The sequence below is a fragment of the Octopus bimaculoides genome, chromosome 15, assembly GCF_001194135.2.
Source record: "Octopus bimaculoides isolate UCB-OBI-ISO-001 chromosome 15, ASM119413v2, whole genome shotgun sequence".
NCBI lineage: Eukaryota > Metazoa > Mollusca > Cephalopoda > Octopoda > Octopodidae > Octopus > Octopus bimaculoides.
In genome coordinates, this window is record NC_068995.1 from 7,039,574 (window position 1) to 7,058,001 (window position 18,428).

An 18,428-nucleotide genomic window follows, 5' to 3' on the forward strand; every position below is an offset into this window, starting at 1 on the left:
CACACACACACACACACACACACACACACACTGAAAGAAGCCATTGTATGTGTGTGTCTGTATATATATATATATATATATATTAGTTAAAATTTATAAGAAACAAAAGACGAAGACAGGTGTATGAACAATGAGCAAGTGTAATTAGTTTGACGCTCGGGAAAAACGAAACAGTCTTTAACGTTTTGAGCCTATGCTCTTCAGCAGAAAGAAATGAGAGAAAATAAACAGAGAGAGAATGAAAAAAAAACTTGTAGATTTCAGTGGTCCATTACGACACTCTGTATATACAAACCAGTCTGCAGAAGTTTGTTGGCCTTACTAAGGGCATCCTGCTGTAGAAACCGTGCCACAACTGAGACGTTGCTACACAACGTGTTAGATTCTGTTGAACCTTCCAGCCCATGCCAGCATGGAACGGGGATGTAAAATGATGATAATGATGTGTGTGTGTGTGTGTGTGTGTATTGGTCTCTTCTTTAGCTTGTATTGCTTGTTAGCGGTACTGGTAGTGGTGGTCTTAGCACTGCTGCTGTTGTTGTTTGCCTTCTTCCTGCTGTTGTTACTGTTGCTGCTGGTGTTCCTATTTCTTTTCGTTATTGCTGCCGTTGTAGGTATTGTTTGTTTATTACGATTGTTGTTGTTGTTGCTGCTGCTGCCTGACTCTTGTTACACATGATGTCCCACAGAAATTAGTTTCCAGACTAATTATATTCTTTCTCACTTAGAAAATGTAGTTAATTACAGAGGCTCATTTACGAGAAGGAAAATCTAGTAGTTTATCGGAGTGGCACTTTGTTTCTATTCAGTACACATACACACGACTGTATATACATACTTGTGTACACACACAAGCACATACACATGCACACACACACACACACGTGTGTGTGTGTGTAGTATGGTCCATCTGTTGTCTGTGAACCTTGTGACATGTTTGGTCCATTGGAACTTGTGCTTTTGGTATTCTGTGACAACGACATTCACTCTACACTGTTCTTGAATTACTCCATTTGGGATATGCTTTCGCAATGATATTCCTAAATGTGGGTCTTTCCATGACCCTTTGAGTCATAGCCAATCGGTGTTCTTCCCTCGTTGTAGCAGTCCATGTCTCTCACTTGCATTTAAGAGAACTGATAGGCTGATGCTATTGAAGAGACTGGCATGTAGGGTCAAGTCCAAGCTTTGTGTTGAGCACATTTTCTATTGCTGAGTGGTATCCAAGAGACCGAGAAAGGCCATTCAGAAGGTCTCCATGTCAACAGTACTTTATAGTAAAGATTGGAGTGGTTGGCATTAGGAAGGGCATCCAGCTGTAGAAACACTGTCAGATCAGATTGGAGTCTGGTGCAGCCTCCTGGCTTCCCAGACCCCAGCTCTCCAGCTGGCCAACCCCATGTCAAACCGTCCAACCCATGCCAGCATGGAAAACAGACATTAAACGATGATGATGATGATGATGTATGTATTTTTTTGCTTTCATTTGTTTCAGTCCTTTGACTGCGGCCATGCTGGAGCACCGCCTTTAGTCAAACAAATCAACCCTTTGACTTATTCTTTGTAAGCCCAGTACTTATCTTATTGACCTCTTTTGCCGAACTGCTAAGTTACCGGGACATAAACATGCCATCCTCGGTTGTCAAGCGATGGTGGCGGGACAAACACACACAAGTGTGTGTGTATATATATATATATATATATATATAGTTTCCCATCTACCAAATCCACTCACATGGCTTTGGTCGGCCTGAGGCTATTGTAGAAGACACTTACCCAAGGTGCCACACAGTGGAACTGAACCCTGACCATGTGGTTTGTAAGCAAGCTACTTACCACACAGCCACTCCTGTGCCTATATATATGTATATATATATACATGCACACACACTGTATATATATATATATATATATATATATATATATATATATATGTAGTAAGACAGGTGGCTGAATATATTGGTAGGTTGGTCGTGTGTGTGTATGTACAGTGTGGTATATGTATATTAATGTGTAACATAAATAGGAGATTGCTAATTGAAATTAACAGAAATTAACTGTGTCGGTCAATTGACGACCTTGGGCTGACTTGAAAGAGGAATTGAATGAAAGCATAATTCAGAAATGTTTATTCTGGTTTGGATTAACCATACATATAAACAAACACTCCCACTTATTCATCTATCTGTTTATCTGTATATCTATATATCTAGTCAATTATATGTCTAATTATCTGTCTGTCTGCCTGCCTGTCTGGCTGTCTGACTACCTATCTGTCTCTCTACATATCTGTCTCTCTATCTATCTTCCTGTCTACCTGTCTACTTTTCTGCTGGCCTGTCTATCTGTCTGTCTCTCTATATCTGTCTGTCTGTCTATATCTGTCTGTTTATCTCTATCTATCTATCTATATCTATCTCTATATCTATGTCTATATGTCTGTATATATATATATATATCTGTCTATATATATATATCTGTCTATATATATATATCTGTCTATATATATATATCTATATATCTATCTCTATCTATATCTATCCGTCTATCTATATCTATCTGTCTGTCTATATCTGTCTATCTTTCTATCTATATATGTCTACCTGTGTGTCTGTCTGTCTATCTGTCTATCCATTTAATGCACACACGCACATACATACATACATACACACACACACACACACACACACACATTTGTGTGTGTGTGTGTGTGTAAATGTAGTGTTGTGTTTATCCAGGAGTATCTTATAATTTTGTATTTGCTGCGATTTACTTATTCATCTTTTAGATTTCATTTCCATTTATGTTCCAAGACAGTCTTAGCTCATTATCGTCATTGTCTAATTACTTGATCAATGTTTACTTTAGCAATATTTAAATTACTCGTTTACATCCTTTTGTGAACCCAGATTTTAACAAATATTTCTTTTTAATTTGTATGTTTTCTACAGAATTTAAAGCTTTTTGTGAGGAACTTTTTGGTATCCCAAACTCTCTTCAGTTTTCATCCCAGGGACGGACTGAGCTGTCGGTCAATCGGGTACTGCCCGAGGGCCCTGAGTTCTGAGGGGCCCCCACTCTACATGTTAACTCTTTTTGATATCAATGCTAAGGGGCCTGGACCTCTGAGGGGCTTGCACTCTACATGTTGACTCCCTTTGATGTCAATGCTAAAAGGCCCAGTGAACAGTTATGCCCAAGGGCCCTTAATATTCTCAGTCTGCCCCTGTTTCATCCCCTGTCAACAATGACATTAAAAGCGCTGATGATGGGGCCACGTAAAAAGTATTTAGTACTCTCTGTAAAGTGGTTGGCACTAGGAAGGGTATCCAACCAAGACAGTAGAACATGGTGTTGCCACTGGCCTTGCCAGTTCTTGTCAAGCCGTCCAACCCATGCCAGCATGGAAAATGGATGTTAAATGTTGGTGATGATGATGATGATATCCTAATCTATCTTGATTTTTATTATTATTATTTATTTTTCTTATTTTGTTTGTGTTTCTAGAGTCATCCCTCCAAAATGGCCACAGTGGGAGAACAAATTCAGATTAGCAGTCACACAGTGGACAAGGTCACCAAGGCCAAAGTGACCTTGGAAAATTACTATACCAACCTGCTTATGCAACATGAAGAGCGGGAAATACGGTAAGCCATAGTTTTAATGCAAATGTCAGTTTTTTTGTTGTTTTTTTTTTGTTTTTTTATTTCCTTACAATTTTCCTCTTTTAAAAACAGAACACATAAATAACCAGAACATAGAATTAGACAGCAAAGAAACTTATTCTGTTTGATAACTACAAGTGATAAGGAAATAACACACACACACACACACACACACACACACACACACACACACACACACACACACACACACACACACACACACATGCATACACGCACACATACACATTATTTTGAAATATGGCTGTGAGTTTAATTTTTGAATAGTTTTTCCTGTTTTTGGTTTTGTTTTGTGTTAAGTTTAGAACAGAAAAACTTTCAAAACTCCTCATTATTGTAAAAATGTTTTCAGTCCCGTCTTCAGAATGCGGTAGATGTTAGCGGAGGTTTTCATTGTAGGCGGTGAGGATGATGAGCTTGTGGTTGTGATTGATGGTGTTTGTCATTGCCTACATATACCCTTAAGTCTTTGATGTCAAAAAGTTTGGCTTTTTTTTTTGTATCTTGGGAGGGTCATTATGCCAATAATAAACACAAGCACTGGTTCAATTTCACTTCTTTATCACTCTTCACTTAGTTAGCTATTTGACCAATTAACTAATTAGTTGTTTGATTAATCATTCAGTTAATCAATCAATCAGTTTGTTGCGTTTGCCAAAACCCTTTCATCCTGTAGTAGACACAATATATCATTGAACTCATGAATGGGGGAGGGGGAACTCTATATGGTTGCTTAACTGCTAGACATAGCAGGTGGATCTCCCTCAGATGACATCTGCCACTAATGTAGTCCCAGATACACCTCCGAAAAGACAGAGTGGTTATGGACTGGAATGTTTTTGATCTCAACAGTCTGTTTGGTCAGAGCTGACTTGGAGACAAAACAACAACAACAACGAGAGGTCATCTTCAGTCTGTAGTTCTTCTGAGCTGCCTTGCTTCATAGAAACTGTAATGATAAAGGGGGCGAGCTGGCAGAAACGTTAGCACGCCGGGCGAAATACTTAGTGGTATTTCGTCTGCCGTGACGTTCTGAGTTCAAATTCTGCCGAGGTCCACTTTGCCTTTCATCCTTTTGGGGTTGATAAAATAAGTACCAGTTACGCACTGGGGTCGATGTAGTCGACTTAATTCCTTTGTCTGTCTTTGTTTGTCCCCTCTATGTTTAGCCCCTTGTGGGCAATAAAGAAATAAGAAACTGTAATGATGTTGAAATCTTCAGTGTTGTCTCTACACTCTGATGACGATTAGGTCAAGTGTTGAATCCCTGACCACACGCAGAAGAGGGATTGGGTCATTCCTTTAGTCCTAGTACTACTTCAGATGGTCTCCCTAGTGCTGATGGTGTTAAAATTACCAAACCTTGTGGTAGAGCTGTTTGTGTTAGGAAGAGCATCCATCTGTGGAAACTCTGACCTACACTATAAAAAAAAATTAGTAGTTTTTCTCTGTCGTCTTGTGTAACGATGGACTGAAAAAAAAGAAAGTGGGTGGTCACTGTATGGCTATGGATCTGTCCAAGCCATGCCAGCATAAAAAAAGTGGCTTTAAAACCATGATGATGGCAGTTAGAGTGGTTGCTGTGGTGACAGTGGTCGTGGTTACGACAGTAACGCTGTTACATGTTTACACTGGACTAAAAGAATGGGAAACTTTGAAACTTTGTTTTAATTTGCCTTGGTGTGTGTGTGTGTGTTTTCTATATTTTTACTTTGGTGTGACTAACAGTGTGTAGGTATGTGGGTGTGCAGGGGTGGCGGTAGGGTTGGTGGTGGTGGGTGTGTGTGTGATAAGGTAGAAGCGCAAGAATGTAAGCTGGCAGAATCGGTCATCTATTGTTGTTGAAGGTCCATTTCCATATGAGTAGGACACGGCAAACAGTGATAAAGTGAAGTTACACTTATGTGTGTTTTGGGGTGAGCTTCAAACACAACCTCAACAGAGGGAAAAAAACACAAAAAAACCCCCCAAAAATTATATAAGACATTATACAAGAGCTTTTAACATTGCGATATATATACACACACACACACACATATATTTTATGTATATACTCATACATACACACGTGTGTGTTTGTGTGTCTGTTTGCATAATCTAGACATATATGCATAAATACACAGTGATCCACAAGTCAACATTTGAACACGCTTTACAGGCACACATACATCTATACATCGAGTTATTTTTTCCCCTTTCTTTGGTTTTCTCTCCTCTCGTCCCCCTGTCTTCCACCACCACCCGCACTGCAATCCTTTCCACCACCACCCATACCCTACCAACCGTTCCATCACTATCACTCCTCCACCACCACCACCACCACCACCACCACCATTTCCACAATCGTAATATATTCTCATCACCGTTTATTGTTATTGTGAATCTTTATAGTAACTGACATCGACTGTAGTTCTTCATATGACTCATCTCTTTTCTTCCTCATGAGTCATCTTTGAAACAACCAATGAGCTTTAAGAATGTTACTGGTTCCTCTTTGGAATTGGTTAGTTCTCCATAGTGGTTCTCTTTATATTCATTCCATTATTCGTCTGCACTGCAATAGCAGTTGATTAGTTCCACGTCTTAATAAGTATTTCATATCTTATGCTACTGGTGGTACACTGGTGGGTTGTGACATTAGTGTGACATGCTGGCATGTCGTAACACACTGGTGTGTCATAGCATGCTGGTGTGTTGTGACATGTTAGTGTGTCATGGCACATTATTATGGTACATTGGTGTGCTGTGACACGCTGGTGAGTCGTGACACGCTGGTAGGTTGTGGCACACTCATGTTATAGAACACTGGTGCTTCGGAACGCGCTGGTGTGTCATGGCATGTTGGTGCATGCGTAGTGGCACATTTGTGCATTGTGAAAGACTGGTGTGCTGCAAGATCCAACTCGACCCACGACCCACTGTTAGAAAAAATAGAATTCCTAATTTAGGCTCACAATTATTAATTTGAGTTGTGGAGAGGCTTGGTTAATTAAATCGACCCTGGTACTTGAATGGTACTTTATATTGGCCTTGAAGAGCTGAAAGACCAAAGTCACCCTTGGTGAGATTCAATTAAGAGCCATCATAAATATCACAAGGTATTTCATATGGCATGCTAACAATTCTGCTAATCCCCCACCCTCCCATTTGTTCTTGCACCACGGAAATAATAAAATTCTATTTTAAAAGAAAACTGCAAAATATAGAGACTGAAATTTGAAATATGACATCTTCATAATAATTAAACTTCTTTTATTCAATAAAAAAGCAATTAATTTTCTGTAATTTAAATTATATTTATAGTTTCATTGTACCTAAACTCAAAAGAACATTAAGAAATGTATTTATATGTTCTAAATTTCTGTGGCTGTGTGGTTAAGAAGCTTGTTTTGCGACCGTGTTGTTTCAGGTTCAGTCCTACTGTGTGGCACTGAGGGCAAGTGTTTTCTATTATAGCCCTGGGCTAACCAATACCTTGTGAATGAATTTGGAAGATGGAAACTGTGTGGAAAACTGTTATGTATATATAAAGAACGTTCCATATTTGTATTGAGTCCTATAATTTATAGCTTTGGGTGAATCAACAGATATATATGATAAATGATAGAGACAGGCAAATACCGGTATGTCAAATACCATACAGCAAAAATTCATAATTTATTAAAACTATCTCTCCTTCTAGAAGATGTACCAAAATTCCCAAATATCAACTAGGGTCAGCTCCACTTTTGAAGGGGACATAATCTGAAGTTGGACAATTGTTGTGCTGATGAAGAGAGAGAGAACAAGACAGAAAAAGCGGGAATGTTAAAATGGATGTCATATAGTAAAAACTAGGTGTACAAAAAAATGAAAAATATAAGAATCTGCATTTCTGTATTTTCTCTGTTTGTTAAATTTTCTTGTGCATGCAAATAGTGATTGTGGGTTATTTCCATATATTTTTCAATGTTTCTTTGTATTCTTCAGGTATCGTATGCTCGAGCAGTCAATGGAAGAAGAAGGACTTTCTGAAGAGCAGGTAAATAATAATAATAATAATAATAATAATGATGATAATGATGATAATAATTTTACTTCTTCCTTTTTTTTTTTGTAAGGCCCATGTTGTTATTTACTTTGGGAAATTCTCTGTTTGAGTCCTCTTCGCCAGGTGTAGAAAATCTGCCTGAGTAAACTCCATCTAATTCATGCAAGCATAGAAAAATGGATATTAGAAATGATGACACTTTCTCTCTCCCGTCACACACATACAGATCATCAAAAGTATTCAATATTTAAAAAAAAATTATTTTTATAATTCTTTCCTTTAATCCATTTCATTCTGACCACTCTGCCTTCTGCCCTTGCTTCTGTGTTAGAAATATTGTTTTAGAATGTTTATATTTAAATATAAACCTTTTCTGCCAGAGCATTTCATTAAGTTATCAACTCCGAACTAAATACTATGTTTTCTGGCAGACACGTCGAATTGTTCAGACCAAGACAGAGAGCCAAAAGCCAAAAGAAAAGCAGGTTAGCTTTACACGGAGACAATTTTGGAGGACCAAAAATTTCATCCGAACGGCAACAAGATTTGGAAAGATAGCGACGTTGTTTGAATGTTAACACAATATGTTGTGTGCTAGATAATATAGTAATGAAGAATTTATCTTCTACTAAATTCCTTCCAATTCTTGATTATTTTCAAATATTAATTGAAACCCATGGACAACCTTACTGCGTTAGTTAAATGATCACAAAAGAGTTAATCTAGCTGTTGCATCAAATTACATCTCCTCCTCCTCCTCCTCCCATACACACCTTCCCACTTTATCTCAACCTAAAGATAAAACTTAATTAGTTTTAGTGTTGTTATTTCAAAGAAAGTTGTTAGTGGTGTTGCAGTCGTGGTGGTAGTGGTAGTGATAGTGGTGGTTTCCTCGGTGTTGGCGATGGCGGTCGGTCGTTATATGACTATATGATTGTGGCCTTACTGGTTGCTGGTGTTGTTTAACCCCAGGTCAATCCTTTTTTGAGTAAACCTGCGATCAAAGACACTGCAGCCTTAATCAAGCGGTCACTTTGTTCAAACATAAGCATACCTTGGACCACATTATCCAATGTATCAATTTCATTTTAAAGACAAAAATGTAATTTGGTTGCTATTTCTAGGTGGTGCATCACCATGTAGAGCAGGGATGGGCAACTTGCCCTCAACTGGGGGCCGCAGGGCCACATAATAGAACACATACGCATGAAATATTACTTGCCCACTTTACACTGAATTTTTTGCAGTTCTTCTTAATTTTATCTGTCTTAGTATGAAATTAGTAACTTAGAATCTCGTTGAGGGCCGCGCAGCAACATATCGAGGGCCGCAGGTTGCTCAAACATGATTTAGAGGTTCCTTCATTAGATGTGGTGGAGATGCTGGTAGTGTAAGTGAGAGTTGGTAGGTGTGATAGTTTAATGTTTTTTAGTTTAAAACCAGAGAATGGCTGAAGCCAGCTCCGAGCTAAAATCTTTGTTTCTCCTTCCTAGTGAATGTATCGCATTTCACAGTAACATGATAGAGAGATAGATAGTGTGTATGGCAAACAGGGAGAAAAAAGTGAGGAGGAAAGATAAAATTACTTTCTTTACATAGTCCAGCTGTGATGAGTGAATTATTTGAAAACTACATCTAGTAGAGTGCTAAAGGTGGTGGTGGTGGTGGTGGTGGTTGCTGTTGCTGTAGCTTGCATTTCCCATAGTTCCTCATCCAAGCTGTTGTCTTCCTGAATTTCTCGATGAAAGGAAATGTGGTGAGGGGTCCAGAGTTAATCCTTGTCGCCGGAATTTTAACACAAAAAAAATCCAAGGTGATTTCATCATCATCATCATCATCATCATCGTCGTTTAACGTCCGCTTTCCATGCTAGCATGGGTTGGATGATTTGACTGAGGACTGGTGAAACCAGATGGCTACACCAGGCTCCAATCTGATTTGGCAGAGTTTCTACAGCTGGATGCCCTTCCTAACGCCAACCACTCCGAGAGTATAGTGGGTGCTTTTACGTGCCACCAGCACGAAGGCCAGTCAGGCGGTACTGGCAACGGCCATGCTCAAAATGGTGTATTTTATGTGCCACCCACACAAGAGCCAGTCCAGGGGCACTGGCAATGATCTCGCTCGAAAGTCCTTGCACATGCCGTGAGCACAAGTGCCAGAAAGGCGTCGCTGGGCACAGATGCCATCACAATTTCGCTTTCGCTTGCCCCAATAAGTCTTCGCAAGCTGAGTTTCGTGTCTAATGAGGGAGACGACGTTGGCAGAGGTGCCAGTCATCGGATTTAGTTCGGTTTCAATTTCACTTGCCTCAACAGGTCTTCACAAGTGGAAGTTTAGTTTATTAATACAAAACTCAATATCCACTAAATAAATAATCATACTTTTTCACATTTTCTTCGTTAAAAGCCTTCTTGATTACCTCCTTTGTAACCCCGAAAAGCATTGTGACCATTGGTTCAGCCGTTTGACCGTGGAAAGGGAAAAGATGGACAGACGGACATAATGCCTATTATAGTAAGATTATTATTATCATTGTCATTATGGCAACAAGCTGGCAAAATCGTATGCTGGGGTTGATGTAATTAACTAGTCCCCACCCCTAAAATTTCAGGCCTTGTGCCTTTAGTAGAAGGGATTATTATTATTATTGGTGAGCTGGTAGAATTGTTAGGACGCTGGACAAAATGCTTAGCAATACTTTACCCGTTGTTACATTCTGAGTTCAAATTCCGCCGAGGTCAACTTTCCTTTTCATCCTTTCGGGGGTTGATGAAATAAGTACCATTTGAGTACTGGGTAGGGGTCGGGGTCGATGTAATCAACTAGTCCCCTCCCTTAAAATCTCAGACCTTGTATCTATAGTAGAGAGGAGGGTGTGAAGCTGGCAAAATTATTGGCACACCTGGCGAAATGCCGCCAAGGTTGACTTTGCCTTTCATCCTTTCGGGGTCGATTTAATAAGTACCAGTTACGGACTGGGTTGACGTAATTGCCTTAAATCCTCTCTCTGTCCTTGTTTGTCCCCTCTATATTTAGCCCCCTGGGGGCAATAAAGAAATAAATTATTATTATTATGAATGTGGGGAAAAATTAATGTTGTGCCGTCGGAGAAGGGACTAAAGTTGTGATGTAACTTTGGAAGAAGTTAGTGTGTCATTCTGTGTGACCTTGGGCAAAGTACACATCATTTCTGGGCATCTTTGGAACATCTGTCTCTGTTAAATCTGGCTGAATGTCAGCCAGGCTCTCTAAAGTGAAGGCGTGGGGTGGGGTGCAGTGTTGCTATGATAGTGGTGGTGGTGGCTTGTTGGCTGGTTGGGGTGTTGCTGTGGTTCTGTAGTTTGATAACTGTAGTGCCAAAAATGTGACTGAACAGGCATTGATGAGTTTTAGTTTGCTAATTAGGATCGTTAAACCGTTTTTCTAGAGGATGGTGATAGTGGTGGTGGTGGTGGTGGTGGTGGTGATTGTGGGGGTGGGTGGCAGTGGAATACAGATGGCTGAGTGAGAAGTGAGATGGAATCCTTGAAAGTGCTAGAATGAGAGTGTGTGTGTGTGTGTGTGTGTGTGTGTATGGAGAAGAAAAAGAGAGAGAGAGATTGTAAGTATATTGAGGGAAGGAGAAAGATTAAGTGTTTATGGGAGAGGAGAGAGAAGAGGAAAGACAGATGATGATGAGGGAGAGAAAGAGAGAGAGAGCTTGAGTTCCATGAGGTTGTTCAGTTATCTCCATTGCCATATGGCCTCCTTCTCTCCTGTCTTCCATGCACCCCCACCACCACCATCATACACCTATCTCCTCTCCCTCCCACTTGACTGCTTTCTAACAACTTCCCCCCCTCTCTTTCTTTCACTCCTCTGCCACCTCCACCTGTTCCTTCCCTCCTCCTCCTCTCACTGACATAATTAGAAACCAGTCTTGCTTCACTGAAATTTTGCTGTTTACATATTTAGATGTGGACATCTCCCTCCTCAACCCACCACATTCATCATATCTATATATATATATGTACACACACACACACATGCACATTTACATGTACACTCACTCACACACATTTATACATACACACACACACACGCACACACACACACACGCACATTTACGTGTACACTCACTCACACACATTTATACACACACATGCATGCACTGACACATGCTGCACACACACATACACACACACACTGACACACGCACACACTGACACACACACACAACTAACATTCACACACAGTGACAAACATGCACACACACATATGGGCTTACTGACACACACATACAGACACACACACTAACACACTCACACAGTCGTTGTCTCATATACACACACATACACTCTTTCTCACACATTGACACACTCATTCATGCACTTTTTTCACCACAAACACATACACACACTGACACACACACACACAACTAACATTCACACACAGTGACACACACACACACACACACACACAGTCGTTGTCTCATACACACACACACACTCTTTCGCACACATTGACACACACTCATTTATGCACTTTTTCACCACACACACACACACACACACACACACATTTACACCCCTCTCTCTCACACACACACATGCATGTACTTTCAAACTTACACTCACAGATACACAGTGACTGCTGATCAAGCTTATTTATAACATGCAAGAATTAAAAATACAACATGAAGCAGTGTATGGCAGAGAAATCAGGTGGTTAATCTCCCTCCCACACTATCTTTCTATTCAATGTCGTTATTGGCAATGTGAGGGTTGGTGGCAGTGAGGTGATGAAGTATCTTATATTTACTCTATGTATATGCATGCGGCCCAAACAGGCCGAATTGCTTCTGGTGGTGCTCTTGCTGGCTGCTGTTGGGATGAATTTTCATCTATTTCTGATAAGTTATTGTGGTTTTAATACAGCAAGTCCATAAAGAGATGCTGCCTCAGGATAAATACTATGGTAACTGGCATATCGGCATTGTGTATATACATTGTGTATGAGACACGGATGGCTATTTATGTGTGAAATATATATGGAGTGGCCGTGTGGTAAGAAGATTAACTTCCAAACCACATGGTTCTGGGTTCAGTCCCACTGCATGACACCTTGGGCAAGTGTCTTCTACTATAGCTCTGGGTCAACCAATGCCTTGTAACTGGATTTGGTAGACGGAGTGAGATCGCTGCCAGTGCCCCTTGACTGGCTCTTGTGCGGGTGGCACATAAAATACACCATTTTGAGCGTGACCGTTGCCAGTACCGCCTGACTGGCCTTTGCGCCGGTGGCATGTAAAAGCACCCACTACACTCTTGGAGCCTGGTGTTGCCATCTGGTTTCACCAGTCCTCAGTCAAATCGTCCAACCCATGCTAGCATGGAAAGCGGACGTTAAACGATGATGATGTGATTTGTGTGTGTGTGTGTGTGTGTGTGTGTGTGTGTCTTTGTGTCTGTGTTTGTCCCCCACACCATTGCTTGACAACCAATGCCGGTGTGTTTATGTCCCTGTAACTTAGCAGTTTAGCAAAAGAGATCAATAGAATAAGTACTAAGCTTACGAAGAAACACCGAGTTAGAAGAAGGTTACAATACATTTGGCACATCTTTAAGTGTAGATCTACTGGTTCAGATCTGACTTTGGGTTAACCCTTTAATGTTTAAACCAGCCATGTCTGGCCCAGCTATTCTACCTGTTTTATGTTCAAACTGCCCAGACTTGGCCTCTCCTGCCTCCCTTACTTTATCATTCTAAAAATAAACAATTGAAATCTCAAAGCTATAAGCTAATGCATGATTAACTGCTTAGCATTTCAACCAGCCATATCTGGCCCAAATATTCTATGTTCTTTTATGTTTAAACTAGCTATATCTGGTCTCTCTACTCTACTGTGTTATTCTAAAAATATACAATCACGTCACTGAAATCTTGAAGCTACGAAATAATGCATGGTTAATTCAAACGTATGTGAGTAAGTAAGAATTACATTTGACAAATTAATTTGAATGCTAAAAAGATAAGAATAAAAATATTTCAATGCCAGAAGTGAATTGACAATTCTGGAACCAGAAAGATGTATTTGACCTTTTGAAACCACCTGAGATCCCAGTTGGTCCTGTGATACACAACTGCCTTATTAACACAGTCATATAAGGCAGTAAGCTGGCAAAATCTTTACCACATGGGAAAAATGCTTCATGTTTTTAGTTCAAATTCTGCTAAGGTTGACTTTTTCCTACCATCCTTTCGGGGCTGATAAAATAAGTACCAGTTGAGCACTGGGTATCAATATAATCAATACACCATCTCCTCCGACATTTCAGGCCTTGTGCCAAAATATTACATACATACATTACATACACACATTACATAATACATTACATATGTACATTACATACATTACATAATGCATACATTACATAATACACACATATATTACATAGATTCATACATTCGTACATTACGTACATACATTACACGCATTACATTACATACATTCATACATACCATTACACTCATACATGCATACACGACATACATATATGGCAGATATTACACACATACATTACACACTTTACATACATACATACACACACTACATTCATGCATTACATACATAGGCACATTGCATTCATAAATTACATAGACACGCTACATACATGCATTACATACATTCATATGACAAGCTTCTTTCAGTTTCCATCTACCAAGTCCACGTACAAAGGCCTTGGTTGACCTATTGTAGAAGACACTTGTCCATGGTGCCATGCAATGAAATTGAACCCAAGGCCACATGGTTGGGAAGCCAGCTTCTCAACCACACAGCCATGCCTGCCAACTATGCAAACAATAATTGTATCAAAGCCCCTAAATATTCATGATTTAAGTCAGAATTAATTAAAACACGGAGGCGGTGCATTTCGCGAGTAGTATGGATGGTCATGGAAGGGTTACAGATTAATCACTCGAATTGCAAGAATAGGTGTCAGGGTTAGGGAGTAGTGGATGGGAAATGTACACAAATTCAACTTCCCTTCCCATACCTGCACTAGTTTTTGTGTGTGTGTATATGTGTGTGTATATATGTGTGTGTGTGTGTGTTTGATATTTAAAAAGGAGGTCAGATCATGTTAGATATTCACACTTTCTCATGTCACATCTTCTGTTTGTGGAACTCTTTAGTTAAAAAAGAGAGAAAATTTCTGATTTGTTTTCTCTACCACTCGCACACTCACTCTCTCTCTATCTTTCTCTCTCTCTCTCTCTCACTCTCTTGTCAGAGAGGTGGAGGAATCAGAAACAAACGGATGTCATTTCTGTTTCTCTTCTCTTTCCCTACCTGAACTCTATCTCTCTCTGTCTTTCTCTCTCTCTTTCTCTCTCTCTTTCTCTCTCTCTCTCTCTCTCTTTCTCTCTCTCTCTCTCTCTCTCTCTCTCTCTCTCGCACACACGACACACATGCACACACAAATGCGCATGCACACACACACATACATGTGCACACACTTTTACCATTTGGTTGGAGAGTAAGTAAATTCAGGCATCCAGTTGACCGAGTTGCTGGGAACATCACCACCACCACCAGCACCACCTTCATCATCATCATCATCATCATCATCACTGATCAAGTTATTCAGGTTTGCTACTGAGCTGTTTGCATAATTTGGGCTTTGGCACGTTCGTCTTTTAGGAGAAGGTCCAGTGTATGTGTGTGTTTGAGTGTGGAGTGGGGTGATGGACGTAACCCTGCTCCTCAGGAGCAGAAAAAAAAATGTCACTGTTATAATAATGATGTTGTTGTGTGTATGGTTTTGGCTAAAATCAATCATTTTACATTTTCTGCCAATCACCCAAACTAACTTGTTTAGAACTAAAAAAGTTACATGTATAAGTTGGTACTTTAGATGTTGCTGCTACTGTTATTGTTTAACCCCAGGTCAACTTAAATTGAGCTGATTGAAGATGAGAAGTGTTCATATTAAATTAATGGGTTACTGGGCTTTCTTACTTGTTGTATATATCAGCAAAGCTATTGCCCTTGGTATTGGAGGGTGAGTCATCTATATACAGGGTTATTCAAAAAGAATGAACCGATTTCATTACACAATATTATGATAAGGAAAAGAAATAGAAAACTCCAGCTAAGTCACAAGTATTTACTCACAATCAACTTTTATTTCCTGCCTTACAAATGTTCAAGGTGGCCACCACCTGCAGCGATGGGCAACATCAGTGCGATAAGAGAATTCCTTCTAGATGCATATCAGCATATCATGATCCACTGAGTTGATTGCTGTTGTTATTTGGTGTTTAAAGTCATCGAAGTTAGTGGGTAGCAGTGGAACATAGACGCAATCCTTTACATATCCCCACAAGAAAAAAATCACACACGATGAGGTCTAGGGATCTTGCAGGCCAAATGTCTGGGAGGAATTCTTTTATTGTATTGATGTTGTCTGTGAAAGCGCCCCCCCCCCCAAATAAAAAAAAACTGAAACAAACTTAAGTACTGGAGTTGATGTGTACAACTAAAACCCTTCAAGGTGGTGCTTCAGCATGGCTGCAATCCAATGACTGAAACAAGCAGAAGATGATAGATAATAACCTCTCAGAAACAAAAGGTAAAAACGTGGCCCACACACACATGCACGCACACACACACACACACACACACTAGTGACACTGGTAGTAAAGTAACACGGAGGTGTTTATTTCCTTACGCTGTTCTCTTGACAGAGGATTTCCTTGATGCTATGCAAGTGTTTCATCTTCTTTACATAGACGCGATTGAAAGGCGGTGGTGTGGTTAGTTCTTCAGTGAATGTAAACAGAGTGAAGTTTGAATCTGTTGCCAATGAATAAGTCAAGCTACTTCTGTCTAACACCTTTTCACGTCTTTAATGCCACAAGCAAGCAATAGGCAAAGCGTTTAGAAAGTCACTTCATTCGCTGTTGAGTTGAAGAAAATATTCTGTTATTTTGGCAAAGTGTGTAAAGAAAAAGAAAAAGAAAAAAACAACAAATGTGAGATAAAGAAACAAACAAAAATAGATTAAAAGAAAATAAAATGATTTTACCAGTGAAGTATAAGGAGACAGGCATGGTTGTGTAGTTATGAAGTTTGCTTCCTAACCACATGGATCTGGGTTTGATCTCAGCATACAGTACCTTAGAGTTTTCTACGTAGCCTTGGGTCCACCTGTGCTTTGTGAATGGGGTTCAGTGGGTGGAAAATGCGTGGACTTTCTGTCTCTCTCTATCGTGATCATCATTGTCACTGTCATTTAATGTCCGTCTTTCTATGCTTGATGGGTGAGCCTGATGGAATTTGTTGAGAGCAACTTTCTATGGCTTGGTGCTTCTGTTGCCAACACTCACCTGTTTCCATGCAAGTTGATGTTTGACAGTAACCAGACATGTTTTTACGGAAGGCTGGAAATGATGGTCACCACTTGCATGATGGTAATCTTTATTCAATGTTATGGTGTGCTCTCTCTCTCTCTCTCTCTCTCTCTCTCTCTCTCTCTCTCTCTCTCTCTCTCTCTCTCTCTCTCTCTCTCTCTCTCTCCCTCACACACACACACACAACGTTGACCTTGTTACACTTGACTAGAGTGGAACATCCAGGAGGTGACAGCTGGAGAAAGAGATGACCATCATCATTGTCATCATCGTCATTGTTGTTGTCACTGTCATCACCATCACCATCGTCATCATCACCATCATCATTTAACGTCCTCCTCCTTCCATGCTGGCACGGGTTGGCCATTTTCGACAGGAGCTGGCCAGGCAGAAAGAAGCCTGCACCGTACTCCTGTGTTTGTTTGGCATGGTAATCTGATTGCTGAAGGGTTTAAATAATTAAATGAAATCCAGGGACTTGTACCTTAGTACAAATGATACAGGTTTATTAATACCGTACTGTGCACGCTACTAGTCTGTTCAAGTAACTAGTCAGGCAGCCACAGAAATTTAAAGCCCCTGATTGTAAATTAGTATGGAATATAAGAGGCTCCAGGCTACCAGTGTTTGGAGCGTTGGTGTTGTACCTGCATTTGTGAATATATGTAGTGCGTAATATGTGTCTTTTAACAATATATATATACTGGTGAAAGAGGTAAACATTTGCATGAAAATCAATAAACTGGTTCTTTCAAACAAAAATAGGTTGCATGGTTGCTGTTTCACCCAAGTTCTGCTGATTCTGTCTCGTAACTTCTCGACCTTATAAATGCAGCAAACCACTGATTGGTCTTTTGGAAACCTGTTACCAGCACCACCACCGGGCAAGAAATTATTTTTGAAAAATATCAAATCAAATAGTAATAATACTCTTTTTACTCTTTTACTTGTTTCAGTCTTTTGACTGTGGCCATGCTGGAGCACCGCCTTTAGTCAAGCAACTCGACCCCAGGACTTATTCTTTGGAAAAACCTAGTACTTATTCTATCGGTCTCTTTTTGCTGAACCGCTAAGTTACGGGGACGCAAACACACCAGCATCAGTTGTCAAGTGATGGTGGGGGGACAAACACACACACAAACATACATACATAGATATATATATATACATATATACGACGGGCTTCTTTCAGTTTCCGTCTACCAAATCCACTCAAGGCTTTGGTGGGCCCGAGGCTATAGTAGAAGACACTTGCCCAAGGTGCCATGCAGTGGGACTGAACCTGGAACCATGTGGTTGGTAAGCAAGCTACTTAC

The 18,428-nt window shown here is 40.0% G+C and overlaps 1 protein-coding gene across 1 annotated transcript in view; it reads left to right on the top strand.

Annotated features, from left to right (window-relative positions):
• Positions 1-18,428, top strand: part of LOC106875058 (serine/threonine-protein kinase 38-like) — a 114,192-nt gene that overhangs the window by 62,529 nt on the left and 33,235 nt on the right. Inside the window, exons 2-3 of the mRNA XM_052973441.1 lie at positions 3,508-3,647; positions 7,653-7,704. Coding sequence (XP_052829401.1) covers positions 3,508-3,647; positions 7,653-7,704 — 192 coding nt within the window. The remainder of the gene's footprint in view (positions 1-3,507; positions 3,648-7,652; positions 7,705-18,428) is intronic.